Here is a 20,208-nt window from a genome sequence, read left to right as displayed (position 1 = left end):
AAAAGTGACTTAAATAACTGGAAGTAGAATGGGTTGTGTGGATTTGCAGAAATAATCAGATTCAAAGTTTTCACAATTATGTAGGTAATTTTCAGGGTCAATTCAGTTGTCCTTCAAGTGAGGAAGAGTCACATCCCCCTAAAATTGATTTCTATTTTTCCTTTTCAGCACAGTCTGTGAACATTTTATTGCATGAGAAGTTGTAAATTGTACTGTAAATATTTTTTACTATTCAAAACTTTGTATTATAGACCTGTAAATAAATGTCCAGGTTGAATACAGTCTTTATGTCTGTATTCTTCCTGAGAGATATATCATTATAAATAGTGTGCTCAGATTTTATGCCTGTTATGAGAGCTGCTCATGTGATGAGACTGCCTTGTGACAAACTGACATGTTTTGATAGGTGCTGAGGTAGTTGTACAGCTTTTTTTAATTAAGCAAAAATCACAAGTGTTGTGTTCTGCAGAAGGTTAATCCCAATATCAAAGTTTAAATGTTAGTTTAGGCATTAGGAGACATGACCAATCTCTTCTCGTGCATTTTTGGAAGTGTGATTGTGAAGTAGATGCTGAAGCTGGGCAGCTATATTATGGGAATGTAAAGTCACTCGTTGCCTGGCAGCTTACAGAAAACATGTCTAAATATTTGTTTCTGTGGACCTTTAAAGGACTGAGCTAACAAGCAGCTCTCTGTATATTTTCTTTTACATTTTAATGTTGCTATGATGTGAGAAATGTTGAAGTCTTTTAGAGTATTAAATCAAGGAATTACTGCTTCAGGGATCCCTTTTTTTTTTCTTGGGCACTTGATGGTTGACAACTATCAACACCAAAGCCAACTGTCAATAATCAGTTGTTCCTATACGTAGAATTATTTATTCATTCATACAAAGGGTTATTTGGTTAATCCTTTATTAATTATGAAAAGTTGGCATCTGTATTTTGAGACTCTAAGAAATAAAAGAAGAAGTAAATGCTGTAATTATTCCTTTATATTGTTACAATATTTATGGTGTTGTTGTAAAGGAACTAGTGAATCAGATGAGTTATTCTGTATTTTAAATCTGATACACTGTGCTGTACTTTTCTGAAGGTTTTTATATTTGCTTTCATGCTTCTTTCATGTGTTTGCATGTCTATGTTGTAGCTATATCTGTCTATATATATACGCATGTAATTTTGTTGAAAGTGTTAAAACTTTCTCTTTCCCTGCCATTTTTTCTTCATGCCAAAGAACACTTGACATATGTGTTAATTAAATTAAGCTGCTGTCCTTTAGGTGTCCTGAAGTTAGAAATATAGCATATTGTTAAAATCCACAGCACTGTGGAGCCAGAAACTGGTTATAGGAAGAATAAACATGGGGAGGTATGAGCATGCAGCAAGGCATCATTTCCTGCAGGTAGAAAACGTGCCTAAGTGTTGTTTTGTGACAGATGTCTGTTGAATGTGATGGGATTTGACTGTGTGCTGAAAGTTAAGTTTTTACCTGTTTTACTGATGGGTCTAAGCTTTGTGTGCTCAGTATTAATCATATACTCAGGTTGAAGTTTGGCTTTGTACTTTGTGAGCTTTTACAAAATCTTTGTGCTTGACCAAACTATATTGTGTGTTTATGTAGCTACTGCAGTGCTTTAAAAAAAGATAGCTGTGACTACAGCTACGTTTTTCAAAGGTGATGATGAGGTGTTAATAGTAAATGAAATTATTTTACAGAATACTAAATTTTGCCAGCATGTAAATAAATCTTCCTTTAATACCTTGCAGCCGAGTTGGCTGTCTTTGCTGCCCTCTAGTGCTCTTTTAACATGCCAAACCACAGCCAGAGAGATTTAAAAAGTAGCTGCTGCCGTATTTGCTTCTCGTGTTCAGTTTTTTATCAGTCTTCATCCCTACTGATATTTAAAAGGCAACAGAAAAATCCTTTAATCTTTATCACCTCGGCTCATTCACTTCTGTACTGATGTAGACTCTGGTATGGTCTGCAAGGCCAGCTTCTCTGAGAAAGCTTCTTGTGTGATGGGATCTTTACTTTACAACTATATCATGAAGTCGTCTGGTGGTTTCTGCTGAAGTCTTTTTGAATTTTCTATCTTGATAATCAAACCTCTATGATTGCGTTTTTGTGCTCTAAGGGTTGATTTTGTTAATAACATCATTTGGTAAATAAGAGATCTGGAGAGTTAGTCTTAAAGGATTGCAGGTTATTGCTGGTACTTTGCTTGTACTTTACATTATGATGTTATTCAGAGTTTCTGTAGTCTGTTGTTATTTCTGTAGCATTTTAAGAGATTTTAGAGTTTTTGCTTGTGTTGCTGTACAGTGGTGTAACTGAAACCCCTTTCAAACACAAGTGTGGTTGCTTATTACTTGTACACAGGAGAGCAGCAGACTGTTTAACTCCAGAGTTAGTTGTTTTTATTGTTTGATTCTTGTATCTGTTTTCATAAACAGTATGAGAACATGACACTTCATCTTTAATACTTCTCTTTTTTTTCCTGGTTAAAATTGAGATTGTGTTTGTTTTTATTTAATCAGTGTGTTTACCTTTTTTTAACAACAGATCACAAGTTCTACGCCAATATTTATGTACTGTAAAGCATGAATCAGAATTTGTATGAAGGAATCACTTTCATCTCTCATGTAAATGTGCATGTCCATAACTTGGATCCATTGCATATTTTTATTAAGTTACCTTTCAGAACCAGTGTAGTCTACTGCCGTATTAGCTAAATCTCGTATTTGTGAGAAATACTGGAATGACAGTTTGGGAAGCAATCTGTGTTAGCTCCGAAGTTAAATATTCTGGGGCGTGCACAGGCCATGAGAAGTTTGATATTGCTCTGTCACAGTGCATCATTCCTGATATAAGGAAAACACCATTCATCAAAACTGTTGTGTACTTCCCTTTTTGTGACAACTGTTTTTCTACTACTAAGGTGGGCTTTTTTGATCTTTGGTCTCCCAGGGGCCAAAAGATAACTGTTCTCTTTGCTGAGAGACAATACTAAGACAAAGGCTTTTGGCACTCTTAGACTGGAAAATGAAATGCTATTCTTTGGGTCATGTCCAGGTAGTTGATTTGACTGAAGAAATAAAAGATATTTTTTCAATTAAGCAGAAGTTATGAAAATGGTAATTTAGGACTCCATTTCATACTTGTTCATATTGTTAGCCATCACTTTTTCCCACTAATTCTACAATAGAAGTTTTGAGCTCCAGGAAAGTGTTTAATTTCTTATTTCAGCTTAGATAAGTTTAAGGCCATGTGCACTGCAAGCGCATATTAATATGGATATTAATATTAGTCAGCCTAGTCTGTAAATCAAATGTAACTGTGTCTTAAACTCAGAGATTTGCTTGCTTGTATGTTAGAGATGCCACATTTGTAGTGATTAATAGGCGAAACCCCAGTATGTTGTGAGTCAGTTTTATGTTGTATTGCAGTACGGGAGGAAACATTTGCAGGTTAACAGTTCCGGCACTTTTAAAATGCAATGCAAAACTACTTTTTTTTTTTTTTCTGAGTACCCTATTTAGAAAGGGGAAAATGCAATTCATAGAAAATACTGGGGCTAACAGTAACATTTGGTGGTAGGAAGTAAAGAAAATTGAAGTTGCCACCAGGAGGAGCAGTACCAAAATATTCTCAGTTTTTCACTGTCACAGTTGCCTAGTGCTGCAGCTTTAGGCTGTCTGTATCTTTGGGAATATCAAAATTTTTTAAAGGGTAGGGTACTAAATAGAATGCAACTAAAAAAAAACCCTGAAAGAATGCAAATGAAGAACTCAAGTATTTTTATAAATTATAATCTGGAAAATAATTATTCTTTTGTCATTTGGAATTTTAATTGAAATCTGTTTAGGTCTGTATCCTGGCTTCATTATGCTATACTGTAGCTGGACTGTCAAAATTAAATCTGTTTTTTATCTCTTAGTTGAGATGTAATAGAATAATTTTCAGGAGCTGGTATTACTGCTCTCAATTTTCTATATCTACCTGGACCAGCCCTTAGTGAAACAGGCACTCAGGCCATGCAGCTCATGCACGTGTGTCTGCGCGAGAGGCAAATTGTCTGCCAGGCCAGGGAATGAGTTCAGTGAGAAACAGAAAGTGCCAGACCTTGCAGGGGTTTGAGTCTGGACTTTACTTTTTCTGGCATTCTGCCTCTGTTCTCCCCAGCCCCTGCACTTACAAATCACTTTTGTAGTTTAACATTAAAAATCTATAAAGCAATGCAAAGATTTAGGAAAAAGGGAAAATTTGTTAGTGGGTGAAGACTTGTTTTAATGTCACATATTACCCTGAATGTATTTAAAAGCCTTGTAAATGTGGCATTTAGGGGCATGATTAAGTGGTGGACTTGGCAGTGCCAGATTAACAGGTTGATTTTAGGGGTCTTTTCCAAACTAAAGAATTCTGTGATTCTATGTAGCAACAGCATGTTATTTGTAAGGGGTAAATTAAAAAAAAAAAATTAAGGGTTATGTAATAGTCTTCCAAACTATGTAGCTAAAATATTTTGCTAATCAGGGATAAAATTAATTTATCAAGGAACTCAAATGAAATTTTGACACACTAGGGGAAATGGATGCATATATGGTGATAGAACTCGTTAAAGTAGCACTTGTATTTAAACTACAACAATTTGACATAAAGTAACTTCATAGTGATGGGTATAATTGCTTACATTTAATCAACAAATGAGAGTAAATTTTTTTACCTTGAGTAATAGATTTTATTCAAATAGAAAATGTGTAGAGTCACAGTCCATTACATTACTCCTGAAACGCTGTGATGTTGTGTGTATAATCTAAATCAGATTTTGGAAACCTGTGGGATTTCCCATTAGTGTTTTCAAATATTGATATTCCAAATGAATTTCATGTTTCATTAACTGGATTGCCGTTAGTGCTCTGTTTAAATACCTGGCCCATTACTGTTACTAATTCAAAATGTTACTGTCTATCTCCTTGATATTATCTCCCCCACGCTTAGTGGGTAAGTATGTGCTCAAGGGCTATTTTTATGCGTAGTATTAAAAAAGTTATTTACTCACATTTGTAACAAAGATTTTAAAATGGAAATAAACACTTGAAGTAAGTCGATTTTTTGTTTCTGAGGGAGACTTCAAAAATTCTCTTGGAAATTGTTTAATAGCTAAATTGAGCATGAGCTTATCATCTGGGTTCTGTATGTAATGTCAGATGCTGGGCATGATCCTAAGTTAAGGGTGGTCAGCACCCTTTGTGACAGTCCCTTGCAAAACAGCAAAATCTCTTTCTGTAAATTGTGTTAGTGATTTTTGGAACTCAGAGAGATAAAGTGGGTCATGAAAATGACAAAGATAACTCAAACCTGAATGCTAACGCAAAGTGACTTTGTGGGCCATGTTACACTTACCGTGCTATGCATCTGTGAGAGAGAGGAGTTTTTGTTTTTCTTCATATGGAAGATTTTTTTATTTTGTGGTTTCTTTTAAAGTTTTAAACCTGGAAGTCCAGCAGTACAACTAGGTCACATAAAGATAAAATGCTAATCAATAAATGATTGCATCTTACCTTTGTTTTGTTTTAATGATCTGCTGTGTTCTGGCAAATGTTTTCCCTAGGATGAGGATGAGTTGGATTCTCACACCATGGTGAAGACCAATTCGGAGAGTGCTGGTACCATGAGAGCCACCAGTACGATGAGTGAAGGAGCTCAGACAATGATTGAGCACAACAGCACCATGTTAGAATCAGACTTGGGGACCATGGTCATCAACAGTGATGATGATGAAGAGGAAGATGGGACCATGAAACGTATGTTGTTAATTTGCTTTCTTCTAATAATGTGTTTTCTCATGCTGCATGACAGTGTTGTATCATGAAAGGCTTTTAAGTGTCGAGTTCTGTGGTTAAAACAGGGAGAGAGGGGTTTTTGTGTCTCTAAGCACTCTATAATTTGTAGAGAAAAAGTTGACTATAGTGGGAGATTCAAAGCAGAAGCCTGGTTTTGGTGCTTTGCTGAGTTTCTCTAGAGGACTTTCAAATTGTCATTCTCTGAGTTGTACTGCTTGTCTCTTTTTCTCCTGTCCCACATACATTTGAACCAGTTTCTAAGAGTTAAACTGGTGTGATTATGTGAGAGGCTGCTGTTTTAATGTCAGTGGTCCTGGGAATGTACCATGACTCTCTTTGGGGTCAGCAGTCAGTAATATATTGTGCTGCAAAATAATTTTGTAACTCACAAGCACTTAGCAGATCTGTATTTTTCAAGCAAATAATTATTTGGACATTTTTTGGAATGTAACTTAACAATGGTTGATTTAAGGCAATGATCAAAAGATTGTTGAAACCTAACTAAAAAGTTCTAATTGATTTTGGCAGCATGTGAAGAAGTATGTAACAAGGAGAAAAAGAATTGTGAATGTTTTTGTGTATAAAAATATAACTTATACTGAAATATCTATAAATACACATTTTAAAAATAGTTACTTTACTTAGTTACTAGCTGATATGCTTATTGTTTGGTTGAAGACTACTGCAGATTGAGGTCCATGGATTTTAATAAAATTATTTGCATGATTAGGCAGCATCAATAGATGACTCTAACTCAGGCTGTAGCTGCTTGATTTCATGAGGCCCAATGTAATGTTTAACTCCAGGCAGTTGCAGGGAGGGGGGGGCTGTGGGAAGTTGTGTATGTGTGTAATATAGAGAGCTAATATCTCAAGAGTGGAATTCAGTGCCAAATAAAAACCTTTGTAGTGTTTTGTAGCAAATACAAAGCTGCATTTATGTTTGCATGTAGATACCTGATGTAATTTGCTCAAGATTATTTGGAAGTGCAAAGCAGAAACTTTTTGTGTGTGTACAGGAAGTTGGAAGGAAAAAGGGGCTTTGTAGATATTGCTTGTTTGGCTTTTTTGTGGTTTGTTTTGGGTTTTATTTTGTTTTTCCTTTAGAGTTCTCAGCTGTGTGATAAAAAAAAGGGGGAAAGATAGTATGAAAAAATTTGGAATAAATTTTTAGGGTGGAAGTATTATGAATTAGGGTTTAGTGCAGTTTCTATGCAGCTTGACAAATCAGTCTTCATAAGTAAGTTCTGTGTAAGTAGTTTACCGAATTGCACTACATTATCCACGCAGTTTTTATATGTGCTGAGAGGAAATTCCTGTTGCTAGGCCAAACAGGTCAGAAGAGTGGCATTGGGTTTGCATTGCAGTCTCTTAATCTGTGTCTTATTTGTCTGCTGGGGACATTGCTTTTAAAATGTACTGTTATTTTCAATTTTTAATTGATTCCAGTTACAATCTGTAGTTAGGGAGTTGCCTTTCTACATCTTCACATTTGGTCAGTGTATGTCTTAATCCCATTCTTCTTTCTTCTCAAACAAGAATAATCTTAGGATTATTCCCCTTCCCCTCCCTCCTGTGCTGTAGATGACTGTCTTGAGCCCTGTAACTGCAGCAAAGCGAAGCCAGCAAACTGGAGGTAGTTTGCCTCATGACAAGTGATGGATTATTCATTCAGCTGTCAGGGCACAGGTTTGGTTTCAGCACTTACTTGCTCAAATTTCTTGTATTTTGCATTTTTTACATTAAAAACTAGAAATAATTCAAGAACAGGACCTCCGCATCTCTCAGCTAAAAATGCATATGAAACATGTCCACTGTAGCTGGTCCTCTGTTTTTGTGATTGTTGTGCTCTTGGCTGAAATAGGAGCAATAGCAAGTTTCCTAAATAAATGTCACCAGGAAGGGACATAAAAATCCTTGCTGTCTCTGAAAGGCAGCTACAGATTTTGTGCTTCTTTATACTCGACAAAACCACGAGATTTTGGAGATTGGTTGCTTTTTCCAATGTATCTTCAGAGGCAAAGTAGGCACTTTCTGGATGTTTGTGTGATTTGGTTATAATAAATCAAAATTAGGATCTTAAAAGTGCTTTTTGATACTGCTGAATAACAGAACATTGCAAGCAAGAAGGTTGGAGAAATAAACTTTGTAAACTAGGGGAGAGAGATTTCATTTCCTTCCTAGAGACACAAAATATTTATGACAAGCTCCTTATTTAATTGCTGTTGTGTTTAGTTTCATGTTTTCTTTCCTTCTGCCTTTTGTTTCCCTGCTCAAGGACAAAATAAGAAACGATAATATGTTTTTATTTATAAGTACCCATGCTTAGAGGCCTGTGGGAGCCATGACAGAAAATAACTAAAACCATATTTTTTTCACAAATAGGGAATTGTGCCCAGATAAAATTGGGATTTGGAACAAAAATAGGCCTGTCCTCCTGCCCCAACATATATTATACAGTCTAGTAATAAACAACATTTATCCTGTCTTGCTTGGTATGCCTGTGCATGCTCTGAACAGAGACTTTGTGGTATGTACCTGGAAGGAGGAAAAAAAATGAAGAACATAGGAGAGTTGGGAGGAACTTAACTTTAGGAGGTTTAATGTGGAGTAGAGGAGAGAGTGAGAATGATGGAAATATTACCTCTTTTGTTCAGTTGCCTGGGTTTTACTCATTTTTGTTTAGAAGCCTTTTCATATGTCAGTGGAGAGACTAGTGTTCAGATCAGCTTCCTCGCATTCCCCTTGTGGTTTTTCAGCAAGGCTTAGTGTTAGGGCTTTCCAGTGCACCAAGAGTGCTTGTGGTCATTCTCTTTTCTCCTTTTCACTAACACGCCCTCTGCTTCTCTTTTTTGCACTGTTGAATTCATATTGGCTATCTGCATTGGGCTGGAAAAGAAGTTGTCTCTTAGTGCAGTTTGGGTTTATTCTGGATCTCTGACTGTTGCTTCAGTCTTTGGTGAAGCTTCTAGATAGTTTGTGATTGGTAATGAATGTATTAAAAGATGAGGACAGAGAAGGCATGAGGTGGCATTTGACAGCTAGAATGTAGAAAAGTAATCAGGTTTTGTTTTATTACTTTTTGCCCTTTAAGACATGAACATTTTAGATTGAGTCAGTATAATTCTTAAACACATTCTTCCTTCTAATCAAACATAAGAATGTAAGAATATAATCTTTGGGACAGCAGGTTTCCTTCCCTGTTCTCCCGCACCCCCTGCCAACAGATGACTGTCTTGAGCAGCATAAATCCAGCAAAGTTGGCAAACTGGAGATAGCCTGAGGCAAGTGATGGTTTAATCATTCAGCTGTCAGGCCACAGGTTTGGTTCCAGCACTTACTTTCCTGTCTTATTAAACATAATGGTGTTTTTGATTGCAGTGGGACATGCACCATGCTGTAGAATCTACATGTTGATAGAAGAATTAATGAGTTGGTTTATTCATTATTTTTTAGTGATCTCAGCATCCAGGGTAAGGGATTGCTTGATACTCTAAGTCAGTCTCCTCTGTGATACGAGGTATATGCTTGGATAGCTTGGGACTGGTGCTTCAAAACTCTTAGAAAGGCCTAAATCCCACAGCTGGTGTTTCAGCTGACAAGCAAAAGGTAGTGACACGTGTTTTATAACAGCTTAAGTCTTAATTTCTGTAGGAATTTTGTAAGGAACTCAATTATGGACTGGTTTCAGTGTTGCTGCAGCCTAGGTATTTACACTTCACAGATGTATTTTCAGTCAGGCATGTTTCCTGTGCCCCAAGTAAGACTGTTTGCTTGGTGCCATATATAGGTGTACTATGTAGGTGTATATGTATAGAGGTGATAGATGTTTACAGGTCTGTATTGGTTCTCAAGCCATTTTCTGTGACTGGTAATAAAGTTGTACATTTATGTCACTAGTAGTTGTATATTTTAAAAATGGGGATTTTTCTTTTTAAATAATGTTGTCAATTCTGCTTTTGAGAGCTGTTGCAGAATGCTAGTTTAATGTGGATTTTCTTTGTTTTGCTAAAAACCAAAATAAAGTGTAATTCTGCTGGAACGGACTAATGGGAAGTGTTTGAACAATGCTTTCAGGCACATGGTGTGATGCTTGGGGTGTCTTATACAGGGCCAGGAGTGGGACTTGATGATCCTGATGAATCCTGTCCAACTTAGAATATTCCATGATTATAATAGTAGTATCATTGAATATTTTTTCTTTTTTCCAGGGAGTGGGGAAAAAAAAAACACCAAAAATTATTGAACCAGTTTTACAAGTCTTATTCTCAAGAAGCAAAGAAATGTTTTGTGCTAGAAACTTTTCCTCATTAAAAATTGTAACTTGGGTTCGTAGTCCTTCAAAAGGCTCTGAAAGCTTCAACTAGGTGAAAATTATGTGGATTTTCCATTTAGATGCCAGTTGCAATTATTTCTGGTAAATAGGTGTGTCATACAACAACAAAAGACTGGATGAGGCCCAATGCTGAATGAAGGCTTGGGTACGCCAGTCACTGTGATGCAAAACCTGTGAACTCAGTAGGCACTTTGTTACACAGCTCTCAGTAGTCAAACATTTCCTAGATCTGTCCTGTGGTGGAATCCCTGCTGCTCTGGCCTAAGTAACTGATACAGTTTCTACTGCTGCTTCCTTGTGGTTCTCAGTAGCCGGACCTCTAATTCTCTGCGGTGGTTGCTTAATAGGTGTGTGTTAGCAGCAGAACTTTCCCACTCATAAATTACAGTCACAATTCCTGCTTAAAATATGGCTGAAGGAGGTGGCTGTGGCAGCTTTTTATGTGGTGGTTCACTGTTAGATGCATTTGCCTGGAGACTGAGGTCAAATTGACACTCCAGGCTTCTGCCTCCCATTTCCCAGAATTACTGCCACTGTGTTGTAGGGCCCCTTGTGAAGGGAGAGAGTAGTGGTAGGAATGTATGAAATACAAAACTTAAGTAGAGTCTGATGTTGTATAAGCTCTGGTAGCCTTTGCAGCAGGGGTGGGAGCACATAGGTAGATACAGGTCTAAAGAAGGCTGAAGGCTGATTGCTTTAGAGCTTCTGACTCTTAATAGTGACAGAGCAGTGTATTTTGAGGGAATAAGAGATACTGACAGGATGTTCACAGAAGTGCTTCAGACTGGAGATCCAGATCCCTAACTTCACCAAGCAGCTGAAAATGTTCCTCAGTTGAGAGGTAGATGGAGATCCACAGAATGTGAAAGGCTGTGCAAGTTCGTGGCTTTTGGCAAAACGAAGAAAGCTTTCCTCTGTAGATGTGCAATTGCAGAAGAGGTCCAGTGTCCTGGTAGTCACAGAGTGAGAGAAAGACTTATATACTTTCCACTGGACATTGTAAACCCTTCACTCCAAAATGCTAAACAAACAAAATACCAGCACCCATGCCCTCCCAGGAAATTGTAGTGAGAGTCTCCCTTCTGTAGGAGATGGTCACTCTCATCTGCTGGCCTTACTTGTTGACTAACAGCAGAACTTTTAAACTGGTTTAAAATCAGTTTGATAGTAATATGATACTTTTCTGTTGGAAATGCTTCACTGCAAAATAATTTTTCACGGTAGATGACATCAGTGGAATTTTACCAAAACATGTATTAGAATGGAGTGTGCTTTTCTCTTTATTTTGAAATGTGTGTTGAGAATTATTTGTTTTATTTGTGATATGTTTTTGAAACAGTGTCACAGAGTTGGTGTTGTGTTGTGTTGTTACCTCATTCATTTTATTCAGGATACTTTTTGGAAGAAACTTGCTTACATAACTATTTGGGGACATCCCTTTTGGCTGTGTTCCTGTCAGGGGTATTGCTGAGGTAGAGTGTGTTTTCAGCATCAATGAAATGATGCTGAATGGTGCTCTCTGTGTTTTATGGCTTGCCAGCAGTTTCTGACTGTTGTTTTGTTACGGCCTTTTCCCCAAGCTGTCTTTGCAGTAGGCAAGTTGTAGGGATGATAAAAGACAGATATTCTTAAATATTGAAACGGTGGAAAACATTTTTAAACATGATCATTGCTTATTGAAAAGCAAATATTGAGAAGAACTGAAAAATCCAGATTATTCTAGAATGGAATAGGCTATTGCACAAAAAGCTTTCCGTGCAAGATTGGAGTGATAACTTACTGTGCTGCAGATTTTTTGTTGTAAGTGTAACTTACTGAATAGTTGAGTGAATTAATTGTCCTTAAGGAAATCTTTACATATTATACTTCCAGTTTTCTTGGTTCTTGAAGGGTGCTTGAGAAGATAACATTACTCTGTTGTTCATGAAAGTTTAAAAAAGTACTTTCAAACCAAAATGATCTTATTTTGGGAAAAAAAACCCCAAAAAGGTGCAACCTTTATCAGTTTGTTCTGGCATAAAGATCCTGAGTGTTTTCTAACGTAAATACATCAGAGACAGGAGCTTTCACAGGGCCTTTAAATTGGTAGATGTCAACCCATTCCTATGAAACACTAACTGAACTTGTTAGGTTAGCTAGAGATTGAAATAGTGTCTCTTTTAAAATTTATTTATTTATAAAAACAAACAAAACCTTAAAATTAATTTCTGAATAAATTATTTGGGATTTTTTTACATTGGAGGAAGAAAGAACAACAACAACAAAAGGCTGAAATACCTCTGGTATTCAGAGGTGTTCTGGTATCATTTTGCAGTCACATTTCTGGTTTTGTGTGTGAGTTTTTGTATTTGCAGTGAAGGTAAGCAGCTTTTGCTGTTTTAATTGGGCTAACTGACTGTATTAAAGTTAAAATCAGAAGCGAATTCTAAATTCTTACTTAGCAAAACAAATAAAATACATTCTCAAAGTAAAAAATAAATGTTCTTTGCTTACCTTGGAGTAATTTCAGTCCTGTTGACCCAATTTTCATAAAATGCATTTGGTGGCAAGGAATTCAGAGGCGTTGGTTTGTTTTCTGTATGTAGGTAGTCTTCTATTACTAGGAAGATATAAGGAAGATATATATAAGGAATAAGGATATTTTAAAGAAGGATATATTAAAGAAGGTATTTATAAATAGTTTTAAAAATTATGAGCAGTGCTTGGGAAATCTGTAGTATTGCCTTACATGTGGGAGAATGGAGACTTCCTTTCCTGTAATGGGCCAACATTTTGGTACTTGGAGTTTTGCACAGAGACACTGGCAATCTTTTTATTTATAACTATGTCTCAGGGATGAAACTTAAGTACAGCCATCTCAACAGAAGAAAAATTTGGTTGTGAAAGTCCAGCAATGTGGTGTCCTATCTTTTTGGTACAAACAGTTTCAGGGGTTTTGGGCAGTAATCACCAAGTAATGAACGGTTTGTACTAAGAAAGTGCATTGTATTTCTGTTTTTAATTCTACCTCCTTCATGCTACTTGGATACTTCTCTTGGATCTGTTTTCTAAATGTGTGGTTTTTTTAAAATTTAGATGCTTCCATTTTTCTTCTGCGCTCTCATGAGACTCCACCTGTAATACTGTGTTCAGCCCTAGGACCCCCAGAACAAGAAGGACATGGAGCTGTTGGAGCAAATCCAGGGGAGGACGATGAAAATGATCAGAGGGGTGGAGCACCTCTGATATGAAAACTGGCTGAGACAATTGGGGTTGTTCAGGCTGGAGAAGAGAAGAATCATTCTCTGCATGAGTCCCTGGGGAGACTTTGTAGGACCTTGCAATACTTAATAGGGAGCCTACAGGAGAGCTGGAGGGGGACTTCTGGCAATGGCCTGTAGTGATAGGACAAGGCATGATGGCTTTAAACTGAAAGAGGGCAGGTTTAGAGTAGGTATTGGGAAGAAATTATCTACCACAAGGGTGTTAAAATATTGGAACAAGTTGCCCAGAGAAGCTGTGGATGCCCCATCCCTAGAAGTGTTCAAGGCTGGGTTGGATGGGACTCTGGATCAAGGTTCTCAGTGGAAGGCATCCCTGCCCAAGGAAGGGGAGTTGGAATTAGATGATTTTTAAAGGTCTTTTCCAACTCAACCTATTCTACGACTATGGCTTTTGCTCTTTAGTGCTCTTTTCTGTAGTTACTTGGCATCCCTGCTGTTTACTTCTCATCCCTTCCTCAGTCCCAGATTCAGGTGATCGAGGAATGTCCTTCAAGTGATCTTGACTTTAGTGGGGGCAAACTTGGGCGATTCTGGAGAAGAGGTGTCTGCTGTCTGGTCAGTTAAATTTAACCTGGAGTTTAATTCACTGAACTTAGTTGTTACTAATTAAATTAGTTGTTACTAATTAAAATATGGGGAGTAGAGATCTGGGATTAGAGAAAAAAAAATTGAAAAAATGTGGCAAAAACTGAGCTTAAAAAATGTGAGGAAAAGAAGGTGTGTATGGAAATAACAGATTGATTGAAGGAATCATTGTGGAGTTGAAGGAAGTCAAATTCACTAAAGCTTAGAGCATGACAGTAGAAGCACACATTAAAAAACACCAGAAGAAATCTTACTGGAACAGAAAAATTTAGGGACAGCAGAAAGGAAGCAATAAATCAACATGCAGTCTTTGCTTCTATCAAGAATAGTGTGGCCAGCAAGTCCAGGGCAGTGATTGTCCCCCTCTACTGAGCCTTGGGGAGGCCACACCTTGAATCCTGTGGTCCGTTTTGTGCCCTTCATTTCAAGAGAGACATTGTGGTGCTGGAGTGTGTCCAGAGAAGGGCAACAGAGTTGGTGAAGGGTCTGGAGCACAAGTCCTGTGAGGAGCTGGGGTTGTTTAGCCTGGAGAAAAGGAGGCTCAGGGCTGGCCTTATTGCTCTCCTCAACGCCCTGAAAGGAGGTGGTAGCCAGCTGGGGGTTGGTCTCTTGTGCCATGTCTCAAGTGAAAGGATGAGAGAAAATGGCCTTAGGTTTTGCTAGGGGAGATTCAGATTAGATACTTGATTTTTATTTTTTTTTTACAGAAAAAAGCAAGTAAGCATTGGAATGGGCTGCCCAGGGAGGTGGTGGGGGCAACGTCTCTGGAATGCCTGGAAGTGTCTAGAAGTGTCTGAATGTGGCACTTGGGATATAATTGTGGTGATTATGGTGTTTCTAGGTCAGTGGTTGGACTAGATGATCTTGAATGTCTCTTCTGGCCTTGATGATTCTGTGAAAAGATGGCAGTATAAAAATAAACATTAATGAAAAAACAGGCTGCCATTAGCCATACAGCAAAATTAGAATGAATTAGAAAATCTTTAGACAAAGGAGATGGAAAGAGATGATGAAATAAGAGGGGAAAAACCCACTTAGTGAATGAATAAAAACAAGTGTAAAGCCAGATAAGGAGATTAGCAAGTCCTAGTAATCACGTAAAACACAAGCTCAAAATATATTTTCAGTTTACCTTTTAACTTGTTGAAACATATATATAAAATAAAAATTTCCATTCCTTTGTTATGCTTGTAGTTTAAATGTATAATCTTGTCTGATTTTTGGTGTTAGGTTCGCCCCCCCCATCTTAGTTGTTTATCTCTCATCCTGTTTCATATTTTATTTGTGGAAATATATTTTATGTATCTTGATGTCAAATGTGTTACACTTCCAAAAAGTGACATGACACATTTCATGTGTCAATGCTATGCAGAATATGGTCTCTGAGGTGAGAGTTATGTTTATTAAGCTATTTCGTAATGAATTGGCTTTGAAATCCCACAAATGGAAACAAATTTCAATCATTTAGGATGGAAAATTTTATCTTTTTTAGTTTTGCAAAAAGGATAAAAGAGCAGGAGTTCCTGTCTGCTTCATAAAGCTTTTGCAGCTGTTTGATGATGACAAAAAATCCCCCAGGATATGGAGACAGGGTGCTTTGCCACCATCTGTAGAGGGTGATCCTGTAATTTTCTGGGAATATTAATTTGTAATAAATTAAATTAAGCAGCATCTAGACACAATTTGTGTAGCTGTATTTTGCAACTTCTTTTTCTAAATAATTATTAAATCCTACCTTTAGTGAAACTCTGTTGCTTTCCTACAAATGCCTGTGGACCAGGCCTTGAAGTTAGGGGCGTTCAGCACCCAAAGGGATGCTTAGCACCTCATGTTATTCAGTCTCTATAACAACAAATTAATACTGCATGAAGTAACTTCTCATAATATGTGTGTCAACACTGAAATGTCTTGAACATTTCTCCACATTGTATCTTGCTACAAAAATATCATACTTTGACTATGAGCTTTTATGCCAGAGATCCTCAGGGGACAAACAGAGACTTGCATCACATACAGATGACTGTATTAGTTTCTGCAAACCCCAGAAAAATTAATTAGTGAAGTTTAGTTTATAGTGCATTAATTCTTTAATCTTTGAGTAGTTTTTTACCTTCTTTGTCTGTTTTCTTTCAATAAGGAAATGCTACTTCACCGCAAGTTCAAAGACCTTCTTTCATGGACTACTTTGATAAACAAGATTCCAAGAATAAAAGCCCTGAAAACTGTAATCAGAACATGCATGAACCTTACCACATATCCAAAAACGTTTTCCCTGATAACTGGAAAGTCCCTCAAGATGGAGACTTTGATTTCGTAAGTACTTTTTTATTGTTTAATCTCTTGCATGCAGTTTATTTTATATACGCCAATAATAGTTAATCCCTTTCTATATTAATAAAAATAAGTAAACTTTCAAGAAAACTGTCCAGATATCTAATCTTTGTGCCTCATCCTGGTTGTTGAAGTAAGTACACCTGATTAACACAGGACTTTTTTTTAATGAGGAGTGGTGTGTGACATTTTACTACCTTGTAATTACTTTTTTAAAAATGTTTTTGGTTCCTTAAAATTCATGTCCTAGAACAACTTTAAAATTTGACCCAATACTGTTAAGAAAAAATAGAATTGCTATAGACATGGAATATTGTTGTCATGTTTGCTGGCTATCTCAGTAAAATGGTAAGCATTTTAAACTGGATTGGAGCCATTAAATCAATCCTCTTGGAGATGTTTAAGACCACCTACTGTTTTGCACAAGTCATCTTCTTGGTACCATTCCAATAGCATACATCTCTTTACATAGAATTATTTACCCTCCAAAATATTTGTAGTTTATTTCATTTTGCCTATGTTGCAAATTATAACAGGGTCAAAAAGAAAATGTTCCTAAGTTATAGGTTGCACCTAAAGTGAAATATATAATTAGTGATTAGAGACTTGTAAGTAATTATACCTGGTTTTCACCTTGGCTTATTTTTTAACATGTTTCAATGAAGTCTTTGTTTATCTGTTGTGGATGAAATCTTCATAACTACAGTGCAGTAGCTAAATATGATCACATGGTGCCTTTTTGAAGCACACTTGAGATTTCAAGAGAAATGTTGTGTTTAATTTTAGGTAACAGCTGTAGGCAGGGAATTTTCTTTCCAGTTTTCACTTACTGCATTTCTACTTAAAGCTGACTCTTAAATTTCAACTACTGAGGTAAAGCCAGTTAAATAGCATAGTACAAGATGTTGCTACTGGAGAGTTTTGATTTAGTTGGATTTTGGTTTGGGTGAAGTGTTTTTAGGTCTGTTTTATTTTTTTTCCTGTCAAATGCAGCAATCATCCTCCTGATGATTGACTAATGAAATAGTTAGTTGCACTATTAATTGGAAAATAACTGGCCATTGTTTCAGTGAGGTTATTATAGTGGCAATAAAACTGCCTTTAGAACAATTAAAAATTCATCCTGTCTTTTCCATTTCTTGTGAAGAAATGCAGGCAAAAATTATTCTTTTTGTAAATGCTAAGATGATAAATCTGTTAGTACCTACTCATTAATAATTCATACGTGGATAATCTTGTGGGATTTGTTGACATTGCTTGTACAATGAAGTTGCTTTCTTGAAATAGGAAATTGTCCTAGAACAAAACCCAAGCAGTTCTGATCTTCAGAAACTGAACTGCTCAGTTTTGTATGCAAACCTTCCCAGAATCCTAGAATGGTTCTCTCTAAAGGAAGGGACCTTTAGAGGTCATCTAGTCCATCTTTTACTAGCTGTTTAAAGCTGTAACCTTGAAAACTTCCAGTAATGCAGCATCCACAACTTACCCGGGCAATTTGTTCCTGCATCTGTTTGAATCTATGTGATGTGCAGTTTGTCCTTAGCCTCCTGAAAAGTGTTGTGAGTCTTGTTGCTACAAAATTATTCTGATTGAAAACCAAACAAGATTTTTTGAAAAGTGAGTAACTATTTGTATGAACTCTGTCTGTGACGGTATTTTGTTTTAAACATGAGGAAGAGATAAACCATCCTAAGAAAAAGTTTAAGAAGATGCTTCAGTAGTGGATACACTGCTTCAGAGTAGTCCACTCAAAAATACATTTCTCTAAAGCATCTGGTATCAGCTGATGTTGCACAGGATACAGGTTTTAACTGCCTACTGATTTGAACCACTGGCAATTATTATTTACTTCTGTGTTCTGGAAGCACTTCTATTTATGTTTTAGACAGTGAGTGGCAGTATTGGCAAGTGGCCTGCAAGAGACTCTCTCAAAGGATAAGTCAGTGGGCAGCATGCATAATACATTGTCTGTTCGTTGTGAGATCAACATGAATGTTTTCAGTTGCTGACATGAAGTCTTTAAATGATTCATGAAAGGGATAAATGGTGGAAACTTTTTGAGCTAAATAATTCCATGCTGTTTTGTTTGGAATTAGCCTTAATGAGATCTAAAAAGGTATCCAAATTGTAAATTATGACAGTCATAATTTTATTTAAAGAAGGGATTGCTACACTAGAACTGAAATATAAATGATCAAAATACAACTTAATACTAGTATATTCTAATAGTACTCTAGCTTCCTGTGCAGAAGAGGAAGTATGCTCTGTAAGCCAGAAGTCACCAAACTCATTTGCTGAATGATTCCATTATTTCTTATGCTTGGAAGCCAAACACACCATGGCAGTTCTGGCAGACACTGAGCACTTCACTTGTGAGCCAGAGTGAATGACAGGGTCGTACTAAGAAGAAGTATTTAAGTGTATTGGATGGAAAGCCCTACAAATTTATTAGTGTATATGTCTGTTAAACCATGAAGTAGGAAAAAGAAATGCCATTGAGGTGGGAAAGAGGTGGGAAAAGAAAGTGAAAACAAACTTGATAAATCCCTGCAACTAATTAGTTTGCTTATTTCTGTGTATTTTAAAGTGAAACATGCAGAACTGGGAACTAATTCCTGTGGCCAAATAGTGTATTTGCTTTAGGTCACAGTCATTTCAGTAGTTTCTGATATTTTATCCTATTCTTAGTCTATTGTACTGTCTGATAAAGCATAGTAATTTTATTTGTTGAAATGTAGAAATACATGTAATGTGCGTAGAGCAGTTAGTCTTACATACTTGCTGATGTTTTTAGATAATGTAAAGAAATGATGTAGGAAACTGTTCTATAATGTAAGCAAAAAAAATAAAATAAGGCAAATGAACTTAGTGCTAGGGCAGGTTTGGAAGTCTTGGTGTGAGCATAGTTTTCTGCCCTGATGTAAATGTTTTAAAAACTACTTGCCAACACAAATATAACTAGAAGACTTCTCCAAGAAAATAACATGCTTTGGTCATCAATCTGAGCTTTATAAAAAGTAAATTTTAGCAGCATTATTTGTTCTGTAAGTATGTATTTATGGTTTGGTTTTTTTCCTCTGCTGAAGTACATTGTTTTGAAATTTAAAAGCTAATCTTAATTCTTTTTCACTGATGCTATATGGGAGTTTAAGTTCTGTCTCTGACTTTTGGTCCTGCGGGCCTTCAGTTCTGTGATCAGTCTGTACTGGTCACTGATGTAATTTTTCAGGAATTGATAAGAAAAAAATTGTCACTGCAGACCTTCAAGTTTTACATTGCATTGAATCAGGTATATTGCAAATAATTTTACCTAGACTGAATTCTGTTACTGTATACTCATCTTGAATATTACATTATTCCAAATTTATGCTGTTATATTTGCCTCTGGACTTAAAGTGCTGTTTTCCATGCAAAAGGGCTGTTTGAAATTTTTGTACTACATTTCTTGCTTTTTAAAAAGAAACAATGACCAAACAAAAACATTCATGCTCAAACACTTTTGAATATTTTCTTTTCTGTGAGTAGGAATTTGTATAGAATTGCTGGTTTTATTCTTTGTTTTCCATTATTCTACTGTCTGTTTTTGTTGTCTCAAGATAAATTCTCAAACCTAAAAGTATAGGCCTTTGATATCAGTGAATATTAGGGAAATGTATTTCTGGGGAAATACTTGTAATGTTTTATTTTGCTTTTTCCACTTCAGCCTTGAAAGTGCATCTGTTGAAGCTGTGATTTGGTATACAGCTCTTTCAAAAAACCCAAACTAATGTTTGTTCAAACTTCAACTTCTATATTAAATTGTTAATGTGTATCTCGCACTCAGGGATCGTTGTGGAATTTTGCTTTCA

The 20,208-nt window shown here is 36.4% G+C and overlaps 1 protein-coding gene across 2 annotated transcripts in view; it reads left to right on the top strand.

Moving 5' to 3' along the window:
* Positions 1 to 20,208, top strand: part of STK3 (serine/threonine kinase 3) — a 129,389-nt gene that overhangs the window by 61,894 nt on the left and 47,287 nt on the right. For both annotated transcript variants that reach the window (XM_038130195.1, XM_038130196.1), the window contains exons 9-10: positions 5,615 to 5,807; positions 16,167 to 16,342. In XM_038130195.1, the coding sequence (XP_037986123.1) occupies positions 5,615 to 5,807; positions 16,167 to 16,342 (369 nt within the window). The remainder of the gene's footprint in view (positions 1 to 5,614; positions 5,808 to 16,166; positions 16,343 to 20,208) is intronic.

This window comes from Motacilla alba, chromosome 2 (genome assembly GCF_015832195.1).
Source record: "Motacilla alba alba isolate MOTALB_02 chromosome 2, Motacilla_alba_V1.0_pri, whole genome shotgun sequence".
NCBI classification, from domain to species: Eukaryota; Metazoa; Chordata; class Aves; order Passeriformes; family Motacillidae; genus Motacilla; species Motacilla alba.
Note: the sequence above shows the minus strand (reverse complement) of the source record. Positions and strands in the feature narration are given on the sequence as shown.